The sequence below is a fragment of the Carlito syrichta genome, unplaced genomic scaffold (assembly GCF_000164805.1).
Source record: "Carlito syrichta isolate Samal-C Ts95f unplaced genomic scaffold, Tarsius_syrichta-2.0.1 Scaffold169968, whole genome shotgun sequence".
NCBI lineage: Eukaryota > Metazoa > Chordata > Mammalia > Primates > Tarsiidae > Carlito > Carlito syrichta.
In genome coordinates, this window is record NW_007114064.1 from 26,225 (window position 1) to 54,219 (window position 27,995).

The window sequence follows — 27,995 nt, forward strand, 5'->3', positions numbered from 1 at the left end:
TCAAACCCGCGGGCTCGGGCGATCCACTCTCCTCAGCCTCCCAAAGGCGCGGCATTACATGCTGAGCCACCGAGCCCGGCTGGGAAGACCAATCTTTAAGTAAGAGTGGGGACACCAGAAGATTGAGGTTCCTTAGGCACATGCTTCTTCCTCTCGTACTTTTCTTGGGGGTTTGACTGAGGGACTCTTTTGCTCCTGATTAATTTCTGCATTTCATCGTGGCAAACTGAGGGGATGGCCTGACGCAGTCCCACTGTTGCAGGCCGATGACTAGGACACACTGGCACTGAGGAATGACGCCCCACCTTCTCTAGTAGGCCATCCAGAATGTCTTCCTTTTGTTAGAAGGGACACTGCAATGACTGTGCCTGGTAGTCTGGTAGTCTGTCCAACACTCGTGGTGGCCTTCCCCACTTGACTTGTGTATCTGAAAGATGGCGAGAAAGCCCATGAGCCCCCATAGAACCTTCAGCACCAGCTGGTCAGTGTTCTTGGGGTGCTTTGGATAGCCCATTGGAAGCGACCTGGTCTGTCCGAAGAGACTTCCTAGGGAAATAGCTGTTCAGAAGCCCACGACGCCTGATGCATCGCCACCAATTTCTGCCTTTTTCTCAGGCCTTTTTCTTCTCTTCCAGCTTCATTGTTGAGCTCTAACTGCGAGGTGTGCCGGTGCATGTGGATTTTGATTAACAGACGTTGTTCTATGGATAGGGGCTGATGAGGGATGCTGGTGGACAAAAGACCTAGTTGGGACAAAGAAATGTGGAAGGCTAGCCTGGCTTTGGGATTCAATCCTCCCAGGTGCTGCCCCCACCCCCACCCTCAGTCACTGTCGCAGAAGAGTCCAGGACCTGGTGCCTCCAGCCCTACCGACCTGGCAGTCTGCTCCGTGTGCTAAAGTGTAAAAGCAAGCATTTGCATATTTTTTCCTGCTAACAAAGGAAATGTGTCGACTTAGGGAACATTTGGGCTTTCGGAAACTGTGTGGGTGGGTGTGTGAGGGAGGAGAAAGAAAAGTTCCCCTGATGATCTGTATACTGGTGATTTCACACCCAGGTTTGGGTCCCGTGGAAAAATGCCGTGGCCAGTCCGGACAAGAGACACTGAGATGTGTTTGTGAGCAGGGAATTGCTGAGGGCCATCGGTCCCAGGCATTAAAGGCTCCCCTACTTATTAACCCAGCATTTAACAGCAGGATATGGGCTGAAGCGCAGTCAAAAGAAACGGCTCAACCTCCAAAGAGCAATTAAAATCCTGCACGAGGATAAATCACGCGCCGTGATAATCCTGTTAATAAAATGCAGCTTGTCCTGACCCTTCACTCATGCAGCAAACTAGAATGTGATGTGGGTGGGGGCGGTGGGCAGAGGAGGTAAGGGGGGTGGGAGGTGGTCTGGGCTCCTCTGCCTTGGCAGCCTCCCCTCCCAGGAGGTGGGAGATGGGTGGCTTCTGCCCGTTCCCTGTGTGCCAGCGGCTCCGAGCCCATCAGCCTGGGCTGCTAAGAGTTCTGCGCTCGCTAATGATTTCTTGTCCCCAGCGAGCAGGCGTCATTGAATTACTCAGCCACCTCCCTCTGCAGCTCCCAGGCAAAACCACCCAGGCAAAACCACCGGGGTTAGGTGCTTAATCTAATCTCGGGCTCGGGTGGGGCGGCTTGCCAGCCCACTGACTCTTTTTCACCCTAGATCTGTAAGTTGCCCACGACAGCCTTGGGAATGTAGTCCCGAGCCCCGGACCCGCCACCTCATCTCAGCATTATGCCTTCTTCCACCTTCTTTGAGCCCTCTTGGCCCCAAGAAGGATCGGTGTGTGCCTCCCAGTGGTCAAGCACCCTGTACCTATTGCCACGGTCCCCCCTTGAATAAAGTCGAAACAAGTGGCAAGAATGAGTCTTTTTTTCTTGACCACCACCACACACTTGGGTGGGGGCACACACAGTGGTGTGCCTTGGATGCGTGCTGTGCCTTGGCTAGGGTTGCCTAGCCAATTTCGCTTGAGGTTCTCCCCACCCCCAGTGCCTCCCTGTCCCTTCTGGTCAGGCGTGTCCTTGTCTCCCGCACCTCTGACCTCTGTAGACATTAGGCCTGCCTTCCCGAGTCTGCCTCCCTATGAGTTGCCTAGAGAGAAGGTCTTCTCGAGCTCGCTGTCCGGCTCTCCTTACTCAACCTCCTGGGTTTCTTTGTTTTTTTTTTCTTTTAAACAGACTAGACGCTTGAAGCCAAGCTGCCATCCCAGAAGACGACATGCTCTCAGCAACCCCCCTGTATGGGAACGTTCACAGCTGGATGAGCAGCGAGAGGGTCCGCATGTGTGGGGCGAGCGAAGACAGGTGACTGAGCCCACCTAGGCTGGCTCAGGGAAAGCCGGCCTCTTCCCCTGCACTCCAGAGCAGAGCCCACGCCGAAGCCCCTCTCACCTTCTCCCAGCCACAGTGGGCCGAGAAGGGATGGGGGAGAAAGCTCCCACCTCACCAGCGGCCCTTGATTTACAGTTTTAACAGGCAACCTGGCTCAGCGAAGCATTGCCGCCCTTTAAAAGATTAGCCCCTAAAGCGGCCTTTCAGTGCACTTTCGTCCTTAATTTATTATTTCATATTTATGAAGGAGAATTAATCCCAGTCTATATGCTGCTTTAACTCTAAATGTCAGGAGTGTGGGCCCAGGTGGAGCAGCATTCGATGTGCTTTTAAAACAAATAGTTTGCTCAGTAATAAACGCCGAGAGAGCCACCCTTGCCTTCATTTAAGCCCGGGATTTCTTGTTGTCCCCCGCCGCCTGTTGAGAGGCCACCAGTGCCTGCTTTTGGTCGCCCGACAGCTCTGTTACGCTTCCTAATCAGTAATTTTGGTGTGTGGGGTAGAGGCAGCTAAGCAGTAGATGATTGAAGCTGCTCTTCGGGGTAATGATGAAACTTTTCCTCTGCCGCTTGTCAGCGATTTTATCCTGGGGATTTGGAAGTTGGCACCAAGCACTTTCTTTATCGATGCTTTCTGATAACAAGTCCCAGGGCAGCCGCAGCAGCCTGGCACAGATGTGCAGCTTCCTCTTCAGCCTGGAACAGCTGACATTTGTATGATACTAGTGTGTATCCCCCTGTCATTTTGATAAAGGCAGTCAAATATGGCTTTCTTATCACCATGGAAACCGGTTTTGCAGGACATGGTCCCTAACTTTGTTTTGGGGAAAGTTTTAAAGGCCTGCCCTCCTGGGTAACACAGATGTGGTTGATGAGGCGGCCAGCCCGGAGATGCCAGCTTTCCAGCCCCCCTTGGTACTTGGCCGTGTTGCTACTCATGTCTACCCTCCAGGAGAGTTTATATGGGTTGGCTGGGACAGCAGAGCTCGGATCGGCCTCCTTGGCCTCTCCAGAGAAAAAACTCACACGGGAGAAGTGGTTGTGTTTCATTTCTGGCTTCCTCACCTCGGGGACATGCTCGTGATTCATGTCCCCACACATGAAAGGCCTGCCTTCCCTTTGTTTTCCCGGTCAAGCTGAATCACCATTTGGAGGCAACTTTCAATCTGGGCCATTGTGGAGAGGGGTTAAAGAAAGTTTTTAAATATGGCTAGTAGAAACTGGTCTGTTCTGCGGAGATCTGTGAAGGATGGATTCCGTGAGGAATGCTTTCATGAAGTTGGTGTGTCCTTTTTAAATAGGAAAATTCCTGTAAATGATGGTGACGCTTCAAAAGCCAGACTGGAACTGAGGGAAGAGAATCCCTTGAACCACAACGTGGTAAGAGATTAATGGCTTCTGTTGATGTAATATCTGAATATCAGTGATCTGTAATCAATCGTGTTAATTTGCATGCCATCAAAGGGCCTGGGGGGCAGTTCAGGGCAGGCTGAATGGGAAGCCCCTGCTGTAGGACAAGGCCCCTCCGCCCAAGCTCTTCCTGTCTTGCCTTCTCAGGGCTGCTCTCATCCCGACATGCTCACTGCATATGTCCCTGTCCTCTAGTGACTGGTGGGGTGTGTGCTGCCTTTTCCTCCATAAGCTGCATGCCACATCAGTGCTCCCAGCTGGATAAATTTCCAGCCTCCAAGTAGCCCCGTAGGGTTTACCTTTCCCGTAAAATATGAAACCCCGGACTGCCTATTCAGACACCAGGGAGAGGAAGTCAAAAGATGCAGCCACAGTTTGACCCATGGCCCCTTTATTGATTTCGAGATGAGGCAGCTAAGTCTCTCGTTCCTGCTGTCTTGGTGAAGATCGTTTCTTGTGTTGTTAACTAATGCCGTCCTACACCCAGGAAAAGTGGAGTGAGCACCCACCCCCAAGCCTGACAGGCTCGCATGTGTGAGTTCTGTACCCCATGAGGGTAGTGCTGAGAGTTTTGGAGTCGGTGTCTTCTCGGTTGCAGCAAAGACATTTTGCTGAGAAGGTATAATTTCCAGAGTTAGTAGATGACCAAACCAATGTATGGGCCTCTGGTCTAAAGGGCTCACCGTTTCCCCTACCCCCAGGATCCCAGTTGAACCTGACCCGAGGTGAGAAGGCAGGCAGCAGAGGGGCTTTGATAAGGGGCAGGCAGCAGTGCTTGGGAAGCCCGCCTTTAGCCCTTTCTGCTCCGATGTTAAGGCTGACGTCATGCTGAACTAGCTGGCGGTGTTTCTTCGGGACAGGCGCCGCTGCTTTGAAGGAGTGCCCCAGTAACACCCATGTTGTTCTTCTGCAAAGGTGGACGCGAGTACGGCCCATCGGATCGATGGCCTGGCAGCGCTGAGCATGGACCGCACTGGCCTGATCCGGGAAGGGCTCCGGGTCCCCGGGAACATCGTCTATTCTAGCTTGTGTGGACTGGGCTCAGAGAAAGGTCGGGAGGCTGCCACGAGCACTCTAGGTGGCCTTGGGTTTTCTTCAGAAAGAAATCCAGAGATGCAGTTCAAACCGAATACACCCGAGACAGTGGAGGCTTCGGCTGTTTCTGGAAAACCTCCAAATGGCTTCAGTGCTATATACAAAACACCGCCTGGAATACAAAAAAGTGCTGTAGCCACAGCAGAAACACTGGGCTTGGACAGGCCTGCCAGCGACAAACAGAGCCCTCTCAACATCAATGGTGCTAGTTACCTGCGGCTGCCCTGGGTCAATCCTTACATGGAGGGTGCCACGCCAGCCATCTACCCTTTCCTCGACTCGCCAAATAAGTATTCACTGAACATGTACAAGGCCTTGCTACCTCAGCAGTCCTACAGCTTGGCCCAGCCACTGTATTCTCCGGTCTGCACCAATGGGGAGCGCTTTCTCTACCTGCCGCCACCTCACTACGTCAGTCCCCACATCCCTTCTTCCTTGGCATCGCCCATGAGGCTGTCGACGCCTTCGGCCACCCCAGCCATCCCGCCTCTCGTCCACTGCGCGGACAAAAGCCTCCCATGGAAGATGGGCGTCAGCCCTGGGAACCCCGTCGATTCCCACGCCTATCCCCACATCCAGAACAGTAAACAACCTAGGGTGCCCTCTGCCAAGGCGGTCACCAGTGGCCTGCCAGGAGACACAGCTCTCCTGTTGCCCCCCTCGCCTCGGCCCTCACCCCGGGTCCACCTTCCCACCCAGCCTGCCGCAGAAACCTACTCCGAGTTCCATAAGCACTATGCCAGGATTTCCACCTCTCCTTCCGTCACCCTGTCGAAGCCATACATGACGGTCAGCAGCGAGTTCCCCACGGCTAGGCTCTCCAATGGCAAGTTTCCCAAAGCCCCGGAAGGGGGTGAAAGCGCCCAGCCAGTGCCTGGGCACACCCGGAAGACAGCGGTTCAAGACCGAAAAGATGGCGGCTCACCTCCTCTGTTGGAGAAGCAGACCGTTACCAAAGACGTCACAGATAAGCCACTAGACTTGTCTTCTAAAGTGGTGGATGTTGATGCTTCCAAAGCCGACCACATGAAAAAGATGGCTCCCACAGTCCTGGTTCACAGCAGGGCTGGAAGCAGCTTAGTGCTCTCTGGAAGTGAGATTCCGAAAGAAACATTATCTCCTCCAGGAAATGGCTGTGCTATCTATAGATCTGAAATCATTAGCACTGCTCCCTCATCCTGGGTGGTGCCCGGGCCAAGTCCTAACGAAGAGAACAATGGCAAAAGCATGTCTCTGAAAAACAAGGCTTTGGACTGGGTGATACCACAGCAGCGGAGTTCATCGTGTCCCCGCATGGGTGGCACAGATGCCGTGATCACTAATGTCTCGGGATCAGTGTCCAGCGCAGGCCGCCCAGCCTCTGCATCGCCAGCCCCTAATGCCAATGCAGACGGCACCAAGACCAGCAGGAGCTCGGTGGACACCACGCCATCCGTTATTCAGCATGTGGGCCAGCCTCCGACCACGCCTGCCAAGCACAGCGGCAGCACCAGCAGCAAAGGCGCCAAAGCCAGCAATCCAGAACCAAGTTTCAAAGCAAACGAGAATGGCCTCCCGCCAAGCTCAATATTTCTATCTCCAAATGAAGCATTCAGGTCCCCACCGATTCCCTATCCCAGGAGTTACCTCCCTTACCCAGCACCTGAGGGCATTGCTCTAAGCCCGCTCTCCTTACACGGCAAAGGACCTGTCTACCCTCACCCAGTTTTGTTACCCAACGGCAGTCTCTTTCCTGGGCACCTCGCCCCAAAGCCTGGACTGCCCTATGGCCTGCCCACTGGCCGGCCAGAGTTTGTGACCTACCAAGATGCCCTGGGGTTGGGCATGGTGCATCCCATGTTGATACCACACACCCCCATAGAGATCACTAAAGAGGAAAAGCCAGAGAGGAGGGCACGGTCCCATGAGAGACCCCGCTACGAGGACCCAACCCTCCGGAGCCGGTTTTCTGAGATGCTGGAAGCCAGCAGCACCAAGTTACATCCAGAAGTCCCCACCGACAAGAGCCTAAAGGCGAATCCCAGCTGGAGTCAAGGGAAGACCGTGGTCAAAAGCGACAAGCTTGTCTACGTAGACCTTCTCCGAGAAGAACCAGATGCTAAAACGGACGCAAATGTGTCCAAACCCGGCTTCGCAGCAGAGAGCGTCGGCCAGAGTGCTGAGCCCGCCAAGCCTCCGACTGAGCCAGCCCTGCAGCAGCACCGCGATTTCATCGCCCTGAGAGAGGAGCTGGGGCGCATCAGTGACTTCCACGAAGCTTACACTTTCAAGCAGGCTCCAGGCCAGCCAGTCTTCGGCTTAAGTAAGGACAGTGTTCCAGCAGGTTCCAACAAAGAGAACCTGGGGATTCCAGTTCCAACTCCGTTCCTGGAGCCAACTCTGGGGAGTGATGGCCCTGCCGTAACTTTTGGTAAAACCCAAGAGGACCCCAAACCGTTTTGCGTGGGCGGTGCCCCACCGAGTGTGGATGTGACCCCCACCTATACCAAAGATGGAGCCGATGAGGCTGAATCAAACGATGGCAAAGTTCTGAAACCGAAGCCATCTAAGCTGGCAAAGAGAATCGCCAACTCGGCAGGTTACGTGGGTGACCGATTCAAGTGTGTCACTACTGAACTGTACGCAGATTCCAGTCAGCTCAGCCGGGAGCAGCGGGCATTGCAGGTGAGCCCCCGACCCGAATTTCAGTCCCTTGACCGATTGTCAGTTTTTTTAATGTGTAAAGAGGATTGGGGGAGTATGGTAGGGCAGGGCACCAGGCAGATGTGACTAATGAAACTTAACGGCAATTGAATGTATGCAATGTGTCCAGTAAGGGAAGTGAGTGGTAGCACTTAGGTGTGTCTGGATACTTTAAGTTACTCTGTAGATTGTACGAGAACTCCACTCGAATGCTGATAACAGAAGTTTTAATGGTTGTGAAGGGTATCTAAAGGCTGCATGACGTGTACCTATCAGTTGCTTTGATTTCTCTGCCTGTAAGATAACAAACTTACCTAGAAGTGCTGATTAGAATGCCTTACTTGATACTTGGTGGAGATGTGTAGCAGCTGCATGTCTGTGGGATTCGTGCAATTTTTCTCACCAAAGGAAAAAAAGGAGAAAAAAGAAAAAAAAGAAAAGAGAAAGCTTGCTTAAAGGGATAGAGTATGTATTTAAGATGCTAGTGAATTATGATAGATGTTGTATAGGAATTTCCTTAAGATATTTTACTTTTAATTAAAAGATGAATAAAGCCAAATTGTTTTGCAATGTTAAGAAAAAAATTGGTTTATGCTTATAAAAATGGATGAAGTTATCTAAATGATCCATTGAGTGCCCATTTTAATTACATAGATGGAAGGATTACAAGAGGACAGTATTTTATGTCTACCCGCTGCTTACTGTGAGGTCAGTTCTTCAAATTTTTATTACTAGAATCTTACATAAACCTTTTGAGTTAAATTTCATTTCCAAATATACAAAGGGAAGTTTGTGGGCCATGGTCGTCTTTATTCATTGTGCATTTTGTTTCTTTTCTGTTGTGTTTTTATTTTGTTTTCTTTGCGTTGTGTTTTTGTTTTGTTTTATTTACCTTCAAAAGACAATGTCTGTCTCTATGCAATAGTGTATGTATGGCTATACATACACAGCGCATATATATCTATATACATATGACTATGAATAAAGAATGTGTGACTACTTACATATAGATACTCTTAAATTTTACCTTAAATTTTAAAATATCTGAGTTGCACCTCATAAATTGTGGTTGGTTTTGGGCAAACTTTTCTTTGAAAATATTTTCCTTTAAGGTAAGGCAAATGAAATCGCTTTTATGGTAAGGCGTTCTTTTCCATCTCCGTTCTCTTTCTAGCGTGCAATGATGCGCTTCTCAGAGTTGGAAATGAAAGAAAGAGAAGGTGGCCACCCAGCAACCAAAGACTCCGAGGTGTGCAAGTTCAGCCCCGCCGACTGGGAAAGGTTGAAGGGAAATCAGGACAAAAAGCCAAAGTCGGTCGCCCTGGAGGAGGCCATTGCTGACCAGAACGAAAGTGAGAGATGTAAGTAACCCTGGGCAGCTTGCTGGTGGTACCGCGTCGGTAAGAAACAGGGTGATCCTGCTCCCAGAGCCCGGGAGAGAAAGCCCGTGGTCCAGTTGGCGTCCGGGCAGAGAAACGGGCTGCTTTTGCCACCTGCGGAGTGAGGGACTGAGGGTGGTTTTGGATGCTGTGGCAGCCAGGGATTGAGGTGTCTGCGATAGGGATTCCTGGGCCTCATCTCCTTTTCCAAAGAAACATGGGTCCCGTAGTGAGTGACAGTGTCATACAGTGCGGCAGGGGAATGGCCAAAGGGAACGTGTGATAGGGACAGGTTCTGTTTTGTAGCAGTAGAATGACACTTCCCAGCCACTTCCATGGCGACATCTGAATTGGAATGGAAAGTACTTCTATTCTCCCTCCAAAGGCATAGGTTTTGTTGAAGTGGGATGAAGGATGGTGAAGGCATCAGAAAGATGAGCACAGTGATGTTCTGTGGCGTGGAGCCAGAGGCAGGATCCAAGAGAGCTTGGCGTGCATGAGGTTGCACTACCCAGTGGACAGAGGGTGGCTTATGTTTCGAGGCAAGGTGTCTCAGGACACTCTTCAGTCCTGACAGTGGGCCCCTCATTGGGTCGACTTTGGGATTTGCCCACAAAACTCCCCCGGGTGATAAGATGTGCCAGCAGCAAGTGGTCTTTCTCTTCATTTGTTGAATGTGCTCGCTTGAGCCTTGAGGCCTATTCCAGACTTTCAAAACCTCATTGGCGAAGGTGAATCAGAGTGTCTGGGGGAAGGGTGTGCAAAACCCCTCCCGAGACGGGGCACTTGGAGATGTCGGGTGCATCCGAGAGCTCCGTGCCATTGGCTGTCATAGGTTTGGTGTCCCCAACACAATCTGTCGGTGCCTGACGGAGTTAGGGAGAATTTGCAGTCAGGGAAAGTGTGCGCCCCCCTTCCCCCACTCCCAGCTCATCCTTGGGGTCAGAGTAAGACCACTGGCCAGGTTCCTGGGTACACTCAAGTAGGAATGGTTTGTTGTAAGTGGGTGCCGAGGAAGGTAGCTTCTGTTGCTGGTAAGTGGTGGCCTTAGCCAAGTGGCAGAACTCTTGGTGTGCCTGTAGGTCCCTTGCTCACTCTGCCTCAGAGGGTGGCTATACGGCAGTGAAGGGTCCGAGCCACTCTTGGGTAAAGCAGCAGAGAAACCTTCCTCACTGGTGATCGCTGCAGCCATGCAGGCCCCTTCTGAGTTGCTTGAAGCACTGACTCTTGGGCAGGTTTCTGAGAGGGACCTGGGAGACACAGGCGAGGCCTAGGTGTGGGGGAAGGTGTCTCTGGAATGGGGGGCTGTCACATGTGAGAGCCCCTTTTTGTTCTTAGTGGATGGCTGGGGGAAGGGGCGGGAAGTTGGTCAGCTCCAAGTCTTCTTGCCCTTGCTGTTTTTTGAGTGACGTGTCCAGGCCCAGGTGGCGACTTCCCTCCCGTTCACATCTGAGCAGTCTAGCCCCACCTGCTTCCTGGAGAAGTGTGTGTCCTTCCCCATCTCCCCTGCTGAATCTGGAGACGAGAACTTGGTGTAGCTGATGGGGAGCAGGGCCTGAGCTCCAGATGGTGCAAAAGGGCATCCCTTCCCCCAACAGGCTGTTCCTGGAGCACCAGGAACAGGGCCCAGTGAGCCGTGCTTCCTCACATAGTGCTCCTTAGGTCATGAGCCATGGCAGAGAGCAAAAGGAGGACTGGGGAAGGGGAGGGCTCATTTTTAAACATTGGGGCAAAGAAAGAGGGGGCTCCCCTAGAAGAGCTGTTGTCCTTGTGGTTGCCGCTGCCATCTCATCCAGGGGACAGCAGGTGCTGGATTCATTCAGCTGCAAATTAACTGGGCCTTCTTGGCCATCACGTCTCTCATGTGGGCTCAGGCCCTGCTCCGCATGGGTGTCACCGTGGCTGAGAGCCAAGCTGCGAACATATGGGAGCTGGGTGGGGATTTGGGGCGGGCAGGGGTCACAGAGAGGTAAAGGATGCCTTCCTGGAGCCCTTCTGAGACAACCCTTCACTCCTGAGGCACCGTAGCTTCTGAGGTGGCAGGAGCTTCTTGGGCAACCTCAGCTGCTGGGGCTTAAAAAAAGTGAATTAACTTGAAAGCATCCTGGTCAAGATTTTCACGGACTCTTACAGTGTATGAGAGGCAGGGTAGCTTTTCATTTTAGAAGTTGAATAGATGAGTTTGGAGGCTCCTCAAACTTGCAAATTCATTAATAGGAATCATCAATGGCATTCTGAAGACGGGGAGGGGGACGAGGAGGCCATTAGCTCTTCTTTTTGTTTATTTTACTACTCTTACTGATTGGTTTTTGTTGTTATATATTAGATGCTCAGATTAACCCTTCCTTCATGAACATGGGCATCTGTCTCCCTTGCCAGCCACTTGTGGAGCAGACCTGGGACCTGCTCACTGGCAGTGCCTGGGCAGGAGCTGGAGGGAACCTGAGTGGAAGGGCTTCCTGGGACTCCTTGGCTCAGGAAGCTTCTCTTCCAGGAGAGCAGCACCTGCATGCTTTGTAAACTACGTTGTTGAGTTTAGAGCAGGGAAATGGCTACTGATGCCCCTGTGGGAGAGGACAGAAGTTGTTAGTCTCTGCAGGAGGGGATGCAATTACCTGCAGAGAGAATGGGCACAGTGGGCAACCCTCAAAAGTCTCAGCCCTCTCCCAACTTGTTTAGGGCGTGGCTGCACCAGTGGTGAAGTAGCTTTGTTGCCACGGTGACTTGTAAATGTTGCCATGGCGATGCTTTTATGAGGTACTGCGATGGCACAATCATGATAAGTTATAGGACGTATGTGCTGTGTGTCATAAGACCACACTGCAGAGAGCAAGTGGTAGACCACCTACAACACAACCCTGTTCACACTTGCCAAAACCGCATGACCAAGAACGCATGACTTCCTGCTAGAACAGCCGAGAGCTGCAGAGAAGATGGAGCCCAATGGTTAGGACCTCTACCTATGGATCTATCTCTGTCTATCCTCCAGTCTCCTTTGCCTTCTAGGGCGATTCCTGTGGGTATTGGTTAGAATCGCTCTGTCTGAGGAGCTCCAAGTCGGAGTGTATAGGAAGATGAGGGGAGCCCCTCTCCATAGATGGTGGCCATGTGTATCTTGGGCAATCAAGGTGGGTGCTCTTCAGGGTTATTACTGGCTCATGGAATATCACCCTAGCATAGGGTTTAGGGGCCTTTATTGAAGGCAGTTGGAACCTTTGCCTCGAGAGGCTTGAGGGTTGGGGAAAAGAGGATAGAACCTAGTTTGGGAAAAGATCCTCCTGAGAGTGGAGAGTGTGCACGGGCAGGTGGGGTTTCAGTGAACCCCAAATTTAGCAGTGGAGGGTTTCTGACAATAGTTCAGGGCTGTTCAGGAGGCCTGATGGGAACTGTCTGGAAGGTGAGCCACAGCCCTCTGGACACAGGGTCACCATCCCTAGCTGAATGGGGAATGGTGAGTGGGGACTTGGAGTAAGCTTGTATCCTGTGGAGTAAGCTTTTGTCCTGTGCACCCCTGGGCCTCACCTCTGCCTCCCTTGAGCAGGAGAGCAGGAGATAGTGTGTGAAGGGGAGCCTGCTCTACCCCCACTGGGCAGCTTGTCCCAGATGGGAAGCCCCAGAGGAGACAGAAATGGCAAGACCAGACCCCCTGTGTCTCGTAGGGGTGCTCTCATTCAATGAGGATCAGAGAGACGAGGTCCCCAGTCATTCACTGCCCAGTGACATCAGCCTGTGAAATAAGTGATCACCGGTCTTCCAGGTGGTTTTCAGTGGGCAAAAGATGACTGGCAGTTTGGGCGAAAGGTCGAGTGGGTGAGATAGAAATTCATTTCACTGTTAGGACGTTTACAGTAAGGGTGAACACTTAAGTGGAAAAACCCCCCTGGGAAAGGTGCCTTAGACAGGATTGAGCCTGTTACAAATAGAGGCAGCTGGGTGAGACCTGGAGTTCAAGTGTGAGACGCACAAGTCGAACCTCAAACATTCAGGGTAAGAGATTTTGTATCTGAATTTAGGGAGAGGGTCTGAGGTGGGAAAGGTACCAGGACTGAGCAGTTCATTCTGGGTGCAGACCCACACTGGCTAAACTGCTGCCTAATTGTGACCCTGGAAGGCATTGTGATGTCATCCAGTCACCTCTGTCTTCAAGCCACCTGGCTTGAACTATCTTTCCTAAATAAAGTGGGGGAGGCACTTTAAAAGTTGAAAAGCACATTTTAAAAAGTGCACAGGGTGCTTTTTGAACATAGTTCTTACATTTTACACTGGATCCCAGGCCCTCCCACTGTGTGCTTAGGGGAGGCTGATTGGATCAGGAGAACAAATGGTATAACTAAGAGAGTTCACATCTTAGCATGTCATGAGTATTGGAGCTAATATTCCAGCTGGTCTGGGGGAGCTCCATGTCCTTTTGTAAGTGGTTTCTCCAGCCTTGCCCTTGGCCCTGTTCAGCCTGTTTATGAAGCCCCCCTACCCCAGGGAGGCGGCTTGCAGTCCTGTTCCCACTTAACAACTGAAGGGGGCTGAGCTATAAAGTGGCGCTGCCACTGCCAGGGCGGTTAAGAGAGTCACAGAGTAGCTGAGTGAGAGCCCGCAGCCCGCCCTCTTCACGTCCCCAGGCCAAGCCGAGTGCAGCAGTCACCATGGTCCGCACAGTCACATAAGCACAGACCAGGGGTTTAGGCAGCTTGCATGTTTTTTCCTGCTGCTGCTGTGATGGAAACCCCACCTTGGCCATGTTTCTCGGTGTCCACCAGTGTAGGGTATACCTACAGAGACCTGGGGTGATATTCCCTGCAGTGGCTTGGGTGCCGAGTTCCAGATCCAGCCATTCTGGGTCCATACAGCGCACCAACATGAGTTTAAAGGAGGTGAATGGATCCTTCCACCATTAAGAGCACAGGTTAGCTAAGATCAGGGTGAGGCGTACCTCACAACTGACTGCGACTAACCTCTGGGAATGTCCCCAAGAGAAGCAGGTGAGCGGGGCTGGTGAATGAGATCAGCAACGAGGCGCATGCTTATTTCATCTTGAAATTAACTTGTACCCCTCAGCTCATACTCCCAAGAGACCAGCTTCATACCCCTGGTGATGTGCAGGGTCATTCCAGTGGGCTAAGGATGAACACCTTAACCTTACAGTGGTCATTAAGTAGTTATTGTTCATATTTTATCGTGTATTAGAAAAATTGTGACCAACAAAGATGCCGATGAACTATTTTGTAGGCTTGAACAAAAGGAGGAAGTGATGTTGGACTGAGATGATTCAAGGAAAAGCCCCACAGCGGTGGCGGCTGAGCACAGGGGTGCTAGAATGGGCAGTTTTGCAAGCGTTGGCTGGGCATAAAGACATACCCAACAGTGAAAGGCATGAGATCTTGTCTGTAGGTGGCTTTCGTGTGATTGGAGGTGTGATGAGGAAGAGTGCCAGCTGGGGTGACCAGTCTCCCCATGGGAGTTCCCCTATGCTGGACAGGAAACGGGAGCAGCCCCTTGGTTCTGGTGATGAGCTTTTCCCTCCTTGTGTGCGCAGCCGTCAGACTGAGTTCTTTGAAGTTGTCTTTGAACTTGTGTGTGTGCTAGGAAACCTGGCCTGACTTTGCCGGGCCCTTCTCAGCACCCTGGGGTTCCCAGCCTCCCTGTGCCTGGAGCCCTTCAGGAGAGGTGATTGCTTCTGCCCACCAGTGATCTAGGCTTTTTTTCAACTCTGTTTCCCAACCCTCTTTCTTCATCATCTCCCATTGGCCGAGGTGAATATTGGTGTCATTTGGGGAATATGTGGTCTCTTTATCCCATCAGCCATCCATGTATTTCAAAATAATGACCTCGGCAAAGAGATTTTTAGGTCAGATCTTAGTGGAAGAAAGAACCGTAGCACTTTAGAAAAAGATAGTGTGATGCTTCATGTTTCTTGGTTCCCTTGTGCCCCCAGTCGTAAAAAGGTAGGAGGAAGTTCCGAGTGGGCTGTACCCCTGGCTTTTTGCTTTACTTGCGGTCGTTGTCAGTGTACCCTTCCTTTGGGAAGTTCTGTTTTGGAAGTTTGTGTGCAGTGTGTGAGGACCTCTGTCTCCAAAGGAGCATCCAGCCAGAGCAGATTCCCTTGGGCGTGGCAGTCCCCCACTCATCTCTTACCTTGGGCCTTCATTTCTGTATTCTTACCTCCCGTGCCCCTAGGTGAGTATAGTGATGGAAACAAACACCGCGATCCCTTTGACGCACCAGAGGACAAAGATCTTCCTGTGGAGAAATACTTCCCAGAGAGACCGCCTGCCAGTGAGCCGCCCGCCGACCAGGTGGCTTCAGACATGCTGCACAGCCCCGCCCTGCAGCTGGACAGGAAACGCAAAGTCTCAGGTGACAGCCACACTGAGACCACTGTGGACGAGCCAGAGGACCCTCTGCTGAAAGCCAAGCGGAGACGGGTCTCTAAAGGTGAGCTCAGTCGGCTTCAGCTGCCTGCTCGGGGGCTGTGCATGTGACCTCCATAGACGGACAGGCGTTGTGGACGTGCCACGCGCTGCCCCTGTAGACAGTCGGTGAGGGGAAGCCGTGGGCGCCACGGTGGAGTTTCCGTTCCTGCAGCGCCTCTGTGAGGTTCCCACCCCAGAGCCCTGGGATGCCGCTCACACCTCCCCGCCTTCAAAGCCAGGTGCAGGGCTCAAGCCCAGAAATGGCCAAAGACAATCCAGGCCCCCTCCCCAAAGCAGAGACAGTGGCCACACCCCTCCCCCTCCCCCACCCCATTAGTGATGCATAAGACAGTTTGTTCCCCCCCCAGGGGGCCTTTTGATTAATTTGTAGTTATTTCTCCATTAGATGACTGGCCTGAGAGGGAAATGACAAACAATTCCTCTAACCACTTAGAAGACCCACATTATAGTGAGCTGACCAACCTGAAGGTGTGCATTGAATTAACAGGGCTCCATCCTAAAAAACAACGCCACTTGCTGCACCTTAGAGAACGGTGGGAGCAGCAGGTAGCAGCAGAGAACAAGCCTGGCCGGCAAAGCAGGAAAGAAGTGGTCCAGGCAATTCAGTCTGAGGCCCCTGCCCAGGGGAATAACATCACGGAAGAGAAACCCGGCAGGAAAAGAGTAGAGGCCAAAGGCAGCCGGAGCTGGTCAGAAGAGTCTGTTCGATCCAGTGACAATGAGCAAGGTACATGGCAGCCACCCCTTCACCGCCCGCCCTGTTCCTGGCATAAAAGTAGACTCTTGGCCCAGACGTGACAGGCGGTTCTCATGATGGCCTTGCCTGCGGCTGGACAGGGAGGGAAGTCTGGGTGGCCACGGGGCCTTGCCAGCACCCTCATTCCAGCCTCAGGCTGTCTCCAGTCACTGGGTCCTGATCATCCAGGCTGGCTGGCCTTGGGAAAGCCCTGCACCCAGCCAGCGGGTGGGGGCGGGAGCAGGAAGAGCCGGCTTCAGTCCTCTTTTCCAGGCCCTTTGAAGAAACTTGCCACTTGGCATTTTGTGGGTTAACCTATTTGCCGTTTGAATGTGGGATAATTAAAATATTAATGCTTTGAAAACGTAATTGGTATATCTTTAAAAACTGAAGCCGCTCCAGTGATCAGTGTTAACAATGGGCTTTTCTTTCTGCACTGGCTACAACCATGTAACGCCTGCTTCTTCTCCCCCTCTCTCCGCCCGCCTGCCCGCCACCCCGCCACCCCCTCCGTATTTAGGCTTGCCTGTGTTCTCCGGCTCTCCGCCCATGAAGAGCCTTTCATCCACCAGTGTAAGCGGCAAAAAGCCGACTCAGCCAAGCTGCACACCGGCCTCTAGGTCGCTTGTCAAACAGAAAACTAAAGAAAGCCAGAAGACAGATGTGCTGTGTGCAGACGAAGAAGAGGATTGCCAGGCTGCTGCTTTGCAGAAATACAGCGACAGCAGCGAGAAGCCATCCGGGAAGAGACTGTGCAAAACCAAACATTTAATACCTCAGGAGCCCAGGAGAGGGTTGTCACTTCCTGGGGACTATTACGTGGAGAATGCTGACGGCAAGGTACCTCCTGACCCCCTTCTCCCCCGGGGCCTGTGCGAGCACATCCCCGCACATCCCTGCCCACCTGCTTCACGATTCCCAGGGACAAAGCTTTCCTTTCCTGGACTCCTCCCCCACACCACACATGTTACTTCCCTGTCCTAGAGGGGCATGTCTTCTGAGTGGCAGCAAAGTTTCAAACTAGTAACAATGAAACCACTTGCCCTATCTTTCTTTGACAGCCCCCCCCTCCAAAAAAAAAGTACCTTCCAGAAGGACCCAGCCATAATTGTGTGCACTGCCTGGTTTTGTGACAGGTGACTGTCCGGAGATTCAGAAAGCGGCCTGAACCCAGTTCGGACTATGATCTGTCACCCGCCAAGCAGGAGCCAAAGCCCTTCGACCGCTTGCAGCAATTGCTACCAGCCTCCCAGTCCACGCAGCTGCCACGCTCAAGTTCCCCTCAGGAGACCACCCAGTCTCGCCCGATGCCGCCGGAAGCACGGAGACTTATTGTCAATAAGAATGCCGGCGAGACCCTTCTGCAGCGGGCGGCCAGACTTGGCTATGAAGTGAGTATCCCGGCGGCTGCTGTTCCAGGCTGGGGGGGGCGGGGCATGCTGAGGGGGCGGGGGGAGGGGGAGGCCTTGGAGAGCAGAGCCCAGCCCCCTGCACATCAGGTGCTGGGCTGGTGCTCCAGCAGGATGTTTGTGTTAGCTGCTGTCTCTTTGGTGGCTTGTTCAGTCGCAATGTGGAAAGAAAGGCCTCTCTGATGTTCAGTTCATGTTCAGGCAGGTAGGCTGCTTCGGCATCCTCCAGTCTCGCTCACTTATCTCTGATATAAAATCTGACATAACCCAGGGCTTGGCGACTGAGGGAATTTTAATGAGCCCTTTTGGATTTTGATTAGCAAGGGGGAGAGGAGTGATTAGCTCTATCCGGGGCTGCTTGTGCAGTAGCTTGTGCAGTAGCGGGTGAAGGGGTGGCCCTGTGGGGGCATCAGGCAGGAAGTAGCTGTGCAGGTCAGGCGCAGGGGCATGGGGTTGGGGTGGGGCAGATCCTAGTGGTCTCCTTCTGAGAGAAGGCAAGGGAGGCCCTGGCCTGAGGACTGGAGGCGGGACTGAGACTCGGGCTCTCCCCGCAACTCACTCCCATCCCTCTCCCACCATAGGCAATGACAATGATAGCTTATATTGACTGAGCACTCGGCCGTGTGCTCTTTCTAAGCCTGTATGATCCAGGGGAACTCATTTCACCCTTTCATCATCTTTGCATGGTAGTTACTCGTATTATCCCCGCTTTCAGATGCGGAAACTGAGTCCCAGAGGGGTTAAATGACTTGGACAGATAATAATCCAGCAGCCTGGTTCCAAAGCCCAGCCTTGCCCCCAACCCCCAACCCCCAACCCGGCTCCTCTCCAGGACTGGCTCACGTTGGAACTGCCCCCTTTGCAGGTCAAACCGTCCTTGAGATGGATGACTACCTCCTGTCCCTGTGTGGCTCCCCCACCACACAGTTTGCCAGTTGAAATTGTGATGTAATAGCCCACAGGGCAAAAGCATTTTTTTATGCTGGCACCAACCCTCTGGGAGTGGAATGGTGGAAATAAAATGTGGCTCAGCCAGCTGAGCGTGGAGCTATGGAGGAAGCCGGGGTGGCAGGAGCGCCACGCTGGCCTGCACTCGGCTGTGGGCTCCAGAGCCCTGACTTACATCCCTTGACCCTGCTGCTGTCCATTGTGCCTTGAGCCTTTCCCGGTGGGGCTGCCCAGCTGCTGGTCTCCCCTTGAGCCAGGGCCCACCCCTGGGGCCTGACTCGGGGTAGGAACTTGGTGGTTGGCTCACACCTGTGGGATTGTCCTTTGAAGCCCTAGCTGGGAGTTTTTGGTTGTATGTGCCTTTGTTTGTTCGTACCAACATGTCTCTTTTTGAGTTCTGGCTTATATTTGAGGGAACTCTCTGGAAGGATTTGGTAATTAGCTCAGTTACTTGCGGATTAAATCCAAGTGGCAGCCAGTTGGTTTCCCACAAGCTGAGAGCAGCAGCACCCAGGAGGACAGGGAAGGTGCAGCGTGCCAAGCCGGGCAGTGTGTTCCTAATCGTGGTTGAGAAAATCGACTTGTGCTTCCAGCAAGCACCAGAGGTGAGGGAGGGCTTGAGGGCAGCAAGATCTGCTGGCCAGGGAGGGCGGAGCTCCTGGCCTGGTGTTTGATCTTGGCTTCATTTCTACCAGTCTCACCCTTTGGGACCAGAGACCTCAAAGAGACCTTTGTGGGTGTTCTGAGGAACGGCTTCCATCTTGGTTGTTTTCCTACAGCTTTGGGTCTGAGGCCTGGACCCAGGAGCACTCTGTCCATACTTTTGTAGCCTACCGTGCCTTGGATGGCACAAGAAGCCTTGGGAATGTTTATGTAAGGACAAACTTTTTTCTTTTCCCCTTCAAGTGTAAATTCCCCAGGTCACCAGTTTTGATGCGGAATGAATTTAATTACTAGATGAAAGCTTTCAACTTTGAATTCAACTTTCTGGGATTTCTTTAGTCCGAAATTAAAATGTTGGGATGCTAGGCCATTCAGATGTGGTAATTTAAACCTTTTAAAATAGAAGGACAGTTTACTTGACCCAGACGAGGTGCGGTGTGAATGCACGTGTGGGGAGGGTTTTTCCTGAAGTTAGTCTTTCTCCTTGTCTTCTGCTTTGCTTTAAAGACACCACGTGCAGTCAAAGTGCAGTTGGAGCTTTGTTTTGTGTTCATCTGGTTCTGGAGGTTTAGAAACCCCTTCTCTTCAGATCAGTATCAGACCACTGGAAAGGCCAGGTACACCGGAACCTTTCACTCTCAGGGAAGCGGCTGCTATTTCTTAGGCAAAAGTGCCAATGTGGAACCACATGCTTCTGCATTTCGTGGTGATGGTTAAATTTTCTATGAATTGAATAAATCATGTTTTTAAAAAAGTTAATGAGGCATTTAATTAATTAACAATGTCGGGTTTATGGCCTTTATGGTTACATTTTGCGGTTAATGGCATTCAGCTTATAGCCGCTTAACGGAGAACTGTCCAACAAAAACAGTTTGATTTTGTTTGGGAATGGGCGGGCTGCCCTTCAGACACTCCCATTTCTAGTGTACAAAATAAACCAAGAATGTATTGGGTAGACAGACTTGTCCGGCCTCTTCGTTCTCTCTGTTGGTGACAGCAGTTCCTACCCGCTTAAGAGGCTGTCACTCTCCCAACTTTGAGAATGTCGTTCACCTGCTTGACCCCAACAGAGGGTCCGAGGGCTGCCGGTCACGGCTGGATTGCAGCGCTTTAGCCAGGGCCCATGATTGAGTCTTTGGGATCGTCCCAGCAGAATAGGTACCAAAAGGCCTGAGTTACACGTCTAGTACTTCATGTTCATTGAACTTGGGTTTGAACCTCTCTGGGCCTCAGTTTCCCCCAAGTATTGAATGAGAACGATACACTTTCCTTTCCTGCTGTCTCACAGGTCACTGTGGGACGAGACGTGCACATTTGGGGGAAATGAGCAGTGCTGTGGTGGCCATGGCAAAACACCTGACCTAGTCATCGGGTTACTCCTGCCTTGCCTGCTGTCCTCCAGGAAAGGGAGCTGTCTTATCTTCAGCTTCGACGTCTTTCACTTCTAGGTTCCCTCAAATCAGCCCTAGTAGCTATAAAGGGTTCCAGGTGAAGGCCATAATTGTCAGAGCAAATAAACCCTGGGTTGATAGGACGCCAGGCAGGCCCCTGGGATCTGGGTAAATTGATCTGTGCACAGCAGTCGGTGGCGCTCAGAGCTGATCCCAGAGTCACGTGACGGGGCCTCTCCCTGGCTGGGGCACACAACTCATTAGCTTGCAGCCGTCCACTCGAGTCTGGCTAGTGAGGGCCTGCTAAAAGAGCAGCAGCTTCATGCGGTATCCTGGATACCAGTGCTCAGGGCAGGTGGCCTGGGAGCTCAGAGGATTGTGGGCTTTCTGGCAGGTTAGGACCTGAAGGAAGAAACGCTTCTGTGGGCATGCCTTCTCTCTTCCTCCCCTTGTTTTGGAAGGGAGCTGACGCAGTGACCTGAAGCAACAGGGCACGGATGGCCAAGTTTTACCAGCGTGCAGCCTTCGGTTCGCAGGGGCAGCATATGGAACATTCTAGTTAGCACCCAAGTGAGTGATCACCTTTGACTGACGTGTCCTAGAAAGGGCATAAAAGGATTTTCAAAACTCACCTCACGTTTATGGGTGGCTAAAATGCTGCCTATTTTAGCTCTAACAGATGAGTTATTTAAGAGTTGTCACAAAGGAAGGCCTGCTGTGATCCATCGAGCCTCACCAAGTGGACTGGGTGTTGGGCCACCCCACATATCCTGCGGCCCGCCCCCCCCCTTCTCAGAACTTGACAGCACTCTGCTGGGCACAACTTGTAGGAAAACTGTACCCTGTTTTCTGGTGGAAGATACCGTTCCATGTGTTTGAAAATTTTCTTAATCAAGGTAATAAAGCATTGAATAAATTACTCCTCTGCTTACTGGGAGCGGTTCTTATTAATATTTTAACACACCAAAGAAGTAATATTAATAACAGTGATTCTCATGCAAACTGTTAACACGGAACACGTTCTGCAAAGGGAGAAGGGTAGGCTTGTCTTATTTAGTTCCTGAAGTGTGTAGGTTGCAATATATGGTATATCAGATTCCTGTCGCTAATGTCAGTAAATATGAAAATCTTATGGATTCATCCTCAAATGGGAGGACAATGAAGCAACGAGAAGGGGTTATTTGAACCATTTGTGTCGTTTCTTGATGATATGTATGGTACGTCAAAAGAGCCTTCTCTTGAGCTCTGCTTCACATCGGAAGTGCCGCCCAGGCTCTGACTCTGGGCTTTCCAAGGAGCATGAGGACCAACCTAAACTTGTGGGCATCCCTCCCTGTCGTTATGCATTGGTCATCCCTGCTTTTATCTGAACTTGGTGGTGTCATTCACTGCTACCTATTGCACGAACCAATCAAGGGAGAGTGCCTTTGCACTTCCTAGTGCATTGTCGGAAATCTTAGCAGCCAGAGGCCTCTTTCCGCCCTGGGCTGTGGGCTTTGTGGCTCTCTCATTGCATCTTCTCAACAGCCCGGCTTAGATGCTGTCGTTCTCCTCCAGAGGAGGAAAGGGAGGCTTTGGAGAAGTTGAAGTGGATCTCACCCAGGGCCCTGCAGCTGTGGCGGCAGCAAAGCCCTAAATAACACTGTCCCTGTCACCAGGTGCCTCACACTTGGTTTGGCCCTCATCAAGACACCTATGGCTTGCCCGAATGGCAGTGGGTTCTCTGGCCTAGGGAGTGTATGTTTTTTTTGAAAACTATTGAAAGTTCCCCCTTATGAGGTGGTCGTCCAGTGATCTCATGGTGTTCCTCCCTCCCCTCCCCATAGGAAGTAGTCCTGTACTGCCTGGAAAATAAGATCTGTGATGTGAACCATCGTGACAACGCAGGTTACTGTGCCCTGCATGAAGCCTGTGCCAGGGGCTGGCTCAACATCGTGCGGCACCTCCTCGAATATGGCGCTGATGTCAACTGCAGTGCCCAGGATGGAACCAGGTCAGTGATGTGTCTTGCTCTCTGCCTGGCCCTGTTGGGGCAAAGACAGTGAGGGATTCAGCCATCACTGTGCTCACATATTGCTTCCTATCTTTCCTCCTGGGGTTTCACATACTCGTGTGTGAGCACAGTGATGGCTGAATCCTCTAGAATTGAATCCAACAGATGATTCTGGCAATGTAGGTGTACATACAGTTCCCAATCTTGGCTGGCCTTGTAATGTGCCTATGGACCAAAGCCTCCGAAAATGTCGAGGCCTGTGTGAATAATCAGGGGTGTTGCCTTTTAAGATGACTCTTCGTCACCATCTATGAACTCGCTGTATTTAAAGTATATGTGAGCTAAAAGTCCCAGGAGTACAGACAGAGGCCCAACTGCCCCTCCACTGGTTCAGCAGGTCCTGCTGTCACCACCCACGTCCTCGCCCTGGCCATCACCCTATCCTTGACCTGGGTTTATTGGTTAGAGACCCAGGTCTGAGTCAGCCGGAGCATCTTCCTGGTTGTGAGAGGGGGATGCTGCCAGGAGTCAGGGCACCAGGGTTTCCCTGACAGTGATAAACATAACCCAGTGGCCGGGTGTGGTGGCTCATGCCTGTAATCCCAACACTTTGGGAGTCAAAGGCAGGGGGATCACTTGAGCCCAGGAGTTGGAGATCAGCTGTGATCGTGCCACTGCACTCCAGCCTGGGCAACAGTGAGACCTCAACTCAAAAGAAAAGTAAAATAGCTCAACGGAATATTTGGTCTTTCACACTTTCCAGCATTACCTCAGGATGAAACTTAGGACAGAGGTCCCCTCCCCTAACCCTACTTCTGTGGACACAGGTGGGAGGCCTCTGTAGCCCCTTGAGAACACATCCAACTGGGTTATTTCTTCTCCCATTGTTCCCTTGGCTTCTGAACCAGAGGGTTGGTCATCAATCTTTGTGAGGTCCTGGACCCAGGCTTTCAGGAGAGTGTCCATTTATCACTTCCCTTTGCATCTAGTTTTTTTTCTAAAAAGCAGAGGTGGCCTTTTTTAATGGGGTGGCAATTGCTTGTTGTATTGACTTCCATAACGGTGGGTTCTTTTCCTCTGTAAGTTACCTCTACACGGTTCATTACTATTTACGTTTGCTGAAAATGGGCTAGGCACGGTGGCTCACACCAGCACGTTGGGAGGCCTAGGCTGAGGCGGGAGGATCACTTGACCAGTCTGGGCAATATAGCAAGACCTTGTCTCTTTAAAAAAATTAGGCTTGTTGAAAATGTTCTCATTTTGGGCTTGAGTTCCTTCTTAGGCCTTTGATTAAGATTTGTGTTTGCAATCTATGCCTGAAATACTCCATCCACCTTGTAAAGGGCTAGGCATCCAAGTAACAGTCATTCGTCCCTTTACCTTGAGCTGGTCACTGGGCCTCAGTTTCCCTCTCTATGCAGTGGTGGTGACTGTGCATACCTCCTGGATGAAACACTGGAGTATTAGTACACAAGGTATACATGTGCCCAGTCCTGCCCATTGGTGTTAAAGGAAGCAACTTGGGAAGAGTCGTTTACATGGGCTTAATCCCACCGTGTCTGTCTCCCTAGGCCTCTGCATGACGCCGTTGAGAATGACCATTTAGAGATTGTCCGCCTGCTCCTCTCATATGGTGCTGACCCCACCCTGGCTACATACTCAGGAAGAACTATCATGAAAATGACACATAGTGAACTTATGGAAAAATTTCTGACAGGTATGACAGTTCAATAAATGACCTTTCATATTCAAAAACGTGAGAGTAACTAGATAATACAGATCCAGATTTGACTAGGTGGAAATCAAATGGGCTGGAGTTTTCAAGTTTTTAGAACAGGAGCTGGGTGTTTGGGCTTCTGTATGGTGTAACTTTATTCTAATGAAGCGAAGTCATCTATTTAGCCTAATGTTTTAGAAGATTTCTTAGAGTTCCTTGCATTTTCCACAAATCCATTTTTACCTTAGCTATGGCTCGTACGTTTACATCTCAAGTCTGGGTGAAATGACTCAAACCTTCCATATGTGAAAATATTTGGATAGGTTTGTGGTACTAGGTCACCCGATAACCCATTATTTCAGCCCTGGGCATTGCAAAACCCCTAAAACAGAAGTGCAAGGTTTTCCCGAGTGTCAGGCACCTGCAGTGAAATTCCTTATCAGGCACTTACTGCCAAAGAATGCCACTGACTCACTCGTGACCCACCCTTGTTTACCTTAGGTTGCACTTACTAGAAGAAGCAGCTTAGTTAGTCTGTGAAAGAAGAGATGCAGGCCTGGTGTGATATCGCATGCCTTGTAATCCCAGCACTTTGGGAGGATAGAGTGGGAGGATCATTGGAATTCAGGAGTTCAAAACCAGCCTGGGGAACATAGTGAAACCCTGTCACTAGCCAAACAAAAAAAGAAAAGAAAAGAAAAGCCAGGCACAGTGATTGGCACCTGTAGTCCCAGCTACTGCTACTGGGGAGGCTGGGGCAGGAGGATTACTTGAGCCTGGGAGTTTGAGGGTTACAGTGAGCTGTGATCACACCACTGCACTCAGCTTGGGTGATGGAGCGAGACCCCGTCTCAAAAAAAAAAAAAAAAAAAAAGAGATGCATAAGTATAATGCTACTTTATTTTGCAGAGAAAGGGAAAGACAGAAAGTAACATGCCAGCCTGTCATGAATTTATGGGAAAATGGCCCCTAACTCTGCCATCATTTTATTCTTACCAGTAGGTTTTATCTTGTTTTTAATTTTTCTTTCCAGATTATTTAAATGACCTACAGGGCCGCAGTGATGATGACTCCAGCGGATCATGGGACTTCTATGGCAGCTCTGTGTGTGGTGAGCAACCTTGTTCTCTAGTTCAGCGGGAACTGCATGAGTCTAAGTACATTTCTCTCTGGAGTGGGTGAGGGGAGGCAGGTGGTAGGCACTGGAAGCAGGACTCAGTTGGGAGAGAATCTTGTTATGTAACGAGTTTTTTTTTTTTTTTTTTGACAACAGCTGAAATCTTGCTGTAGCTTACTGATTCCTTCCTCTCTTATTTGCCCCCCATTAGAACCAGATGATGAAAGTGGTTATGATGTTTTAGCAAACCCCCCAGGACCAGAAGATCAGGATGATGATGATGATGCCTATAGCGATGTGTTTGAATTCGAATTTTCAGAAACCCCCCTCCTGCCATGTTATAACATCCAAGTATCTGTCGCTCAGGGGTGAGTATGACGATCATGTGGCTGAAAACTAGCTGAGCTGCTCTCGAGGTGATGGGAGTTAGAAATCCCCTCTAAGCAGAGAGTGGGTGGGTGAGTGAATTCCACGAACCTCACACTGCAGTAGATCGTTTCCAGAAAATGTACATACATCAGCTTGCTTATAGCCAGTGAGATGGGAGAGGGGCACAGCATGGTATGAACTACCCTTATCAGTAACACTAAGATTTGAGTCATGCTCCAAAGCCCAAAAGGAGTTGACATCAGTGACTGAAATTTTCCAGAAGGGCCAGCACTATGATCCCTAAACACTTTGAGAAAGGGTCCTCCATTTCTCAAAACTCCTAAGGAGTTCCCCCAATAGGCCACTATATGAGCCTTCCCAGACATTCGTGGCATACTGGACTATACCGATGAACCACCTTCTCGTGTAAGATTAGGACAATCATGCATGCCACTTGTATTTGTCAAGCGACTGTGCTCTGCCATGTGTTAACAAAGGTGTTTAATGAGTAACATCCTCCTGAGGCTCTGAAGCTGTAAACATGTATGCCATTACAAACAGTAATGGAAATCATAAAGTGTGGTAGGATGTATGCAAGGAATGTAACACCTTCCTTCTCAAAAGTGTCACTCCCAGCAGATCGGAGGGATGGGGGTGGAGATACCTGAAAGGAAAGGAGAGAGAGCCTTCTGTGTTTATAATACTCTATTAGTGAGGGTCTGGAGAAAGGAGAGATCAAAGAGGTGGGGATACAGACTTACTTCTCCCAGTGACTGTAGCAGGGCACTCAGAGAGGTGTGACCTGAGTTGTGGCCAGAGCTGAATGAGCAGGACTTTACCATCAGGAAGGTCCTCCCTAGATGTTCTCTTAATGAAACCGGATGAGTCCAGAGTTCCTGCAGTGAGAAGTAGATACTCTCTCTCACCTTAGAAGGTAAGGGTGGTCAGAAAGCAGGTATGATAAGGAATGGCAGAGAAGGGGTAAGGTGAAAGCAGCGGGCCCTTGTTACACAACTAGGGACTGGTCTAGTCAGGGTGTGGTAGTTAATTGTTGGGAGCACTTTTCATTTTGCTAGAAACCGGAACTGTTTTCCTTTCTATTTTGCAGGCCACGGAACTGGCTGCTGCTTTCTGATGTGCTTAAAAAATTAAAAATGTCCTCTCGCATATTCCGCTGCAATTTTCCGAACGTGGAGATTGTCACCATTACAGAGGCAGAGTTTTACCGGCAGGTTTCTGCAAGTCTCTTGTTTTCTTGCTCAAAAGACCTGGAAGCCTTCAACCCTGAAAGCAAGGAGTTGTTAGATCTGGTGGAATTCACAAGCGAGCTTCAGACTCTGCTGGGCTCCTCTGTGGAATGGCTCCACCCCAACGACACGGTTTCCGACGACTATTGGTGAGCACGCCAGACCCACCGTGTACAGTGTGTTATAGTGTTAATCCTTGTGCATATGTGTTATAATACGACTATTTCTGTAAAGAAAGGACACTATTACATATGAAAATATCTCTTCTTTATATAAGAGAAATTACTCCAGTCAGAAGGACTTAGGAACATGTTTTTTTCTTTTTAAACTTTTAAGTCAGTTTTTATGAAGTTGTTATAATGTTTCTTTACTTTTCAATGCACACATGCTTTGGGATATGTTTGTTTTTACTTGGAACATTTGTTTCTTTTCTTTGTTAAGGAGAAAAAAAATGAGGAAAAGGGGCACCACACTTTGACTTAATTTCATACAAAGCTCTGATGACAGAGGCCATAACTGTGAAGTGTGGTCAGAACTGTGTGGTTGGTTTTGGGGGAGCGAATTCGGTGAAGGCACTTGGTGATGTAACTTTATGTTTTGTTTACAGAGTACCTGCTCGGGCCAGGTAAATGCTATTGGATGTAATCCAGTAGTGTGTAATATAAATTCAAACCATATCCACACACAACAACTAATTGTATGAAACTTTTATATCCTAATTTAAAAGCTGTGAAATTAGTTTTCACGCATCAAACCGGATTGTTTATATGTTTAAACATTTTATGCTCTTATTTAAAGAAGACTTTGAGCTATTTTTTTCTGTACCCTGTAAAATATTGAAAACTAACATAATATGTTGAGGTTGCTTGGAAATGTACATAAAACTAAAATTTTCTGAATTGTGTGTTTATGTTTGAAATCTGTGTTTTAACTTTGTAAGTAAATTCTCTGCCTTTGTATTTATATTTTACAAAAATTTTCTTAAAAGGCAATAAACCTGTTGAGGAAAGGAGAAAATTGAAGTACCTTGCGTCCTATGTTTTCCTAAAGCATTAT

The 27,995-nt window shown here is 50.4% G+C and overlaps 1 protein-coding gene across 4 annotated transcripts; it reads left to right on the forward strand.

The window, feature by feature from the left end:
* Window positions 1-2,194: 2,194 nt before the first annotated feature.
* BCOR (BCL6 corepressor) lies at window positions 2,195-27,961 on the forward strand. 4 transcript variants are annotated; one of them, XM_008051337.1, is made up of 14 exons: window positions 2,195-2,329; window positions 3,657-3,735; window positions 4,681-7,524; window positions 8,197-8,250; window positions 8,717-8,903; window positions 15,093-15,350; window positions 15,735-16,076; window positions 16,606-16,925; window positions 17,222-17,476; window positions 22,323-22,489; window positions 24,061-24,206; window positions 25,240-25,317; window positions 25,535-25,691; window positions 26,801-27,961. In XM_008051337.1, the coding sequence occupies exons 1-14, from the start codon at window positions 2,244-2,246 to the stop codon at window positions 27,090-27,092; spliced, it is 5,265 nt and encodes a 1,754-aa protein (XP_008049528.1). In that variant the 5' UTR covers window positions 2,195-2,243; the 3' UTR covers window positions 27,093-27,961. The 4 variants fall into 4 exon arrangements, with proteins under 4 accessions (XP_008049528.1, XP_008049529.1, XP_021564939.1 ...); XM_008051338.1 differs by having other exon boundaries at window positions 15,837-16,076; XM_021709264.1 differs by lacking the exon at window positions 8,197-8,250 and having other exon boundaries at window positions 26,801-27,956.
* The last annotated feature ends 34 nt before the right edge of the window (window positions 27,962-27,995 follow it).

Bases quoted from the DNA above. Each gene is read 5' to 3' on its own strand.
- BCOR (XM_008051337.1), top strand. From the start codon at position 2,244: ATGCTCTCAGCAACCCCCCTGTATGGGAACGTTCACAGCTGGATGAGC. The intron at 2,330-3,656 runs GTGACTGAGCCC...CTTTTTAAATAG, and splicing joins TGTGGGGCGAGCGAAGACAG to GAAAATTCCTGTAAATGATG. The intron at 25,692-26,800 runs GTGAGTATGACG...TCTATTTTGCAG, and splicing joins CAAGTATCTGTCGCTCAGGG to GCCACGGAACTGGCTGCTGC.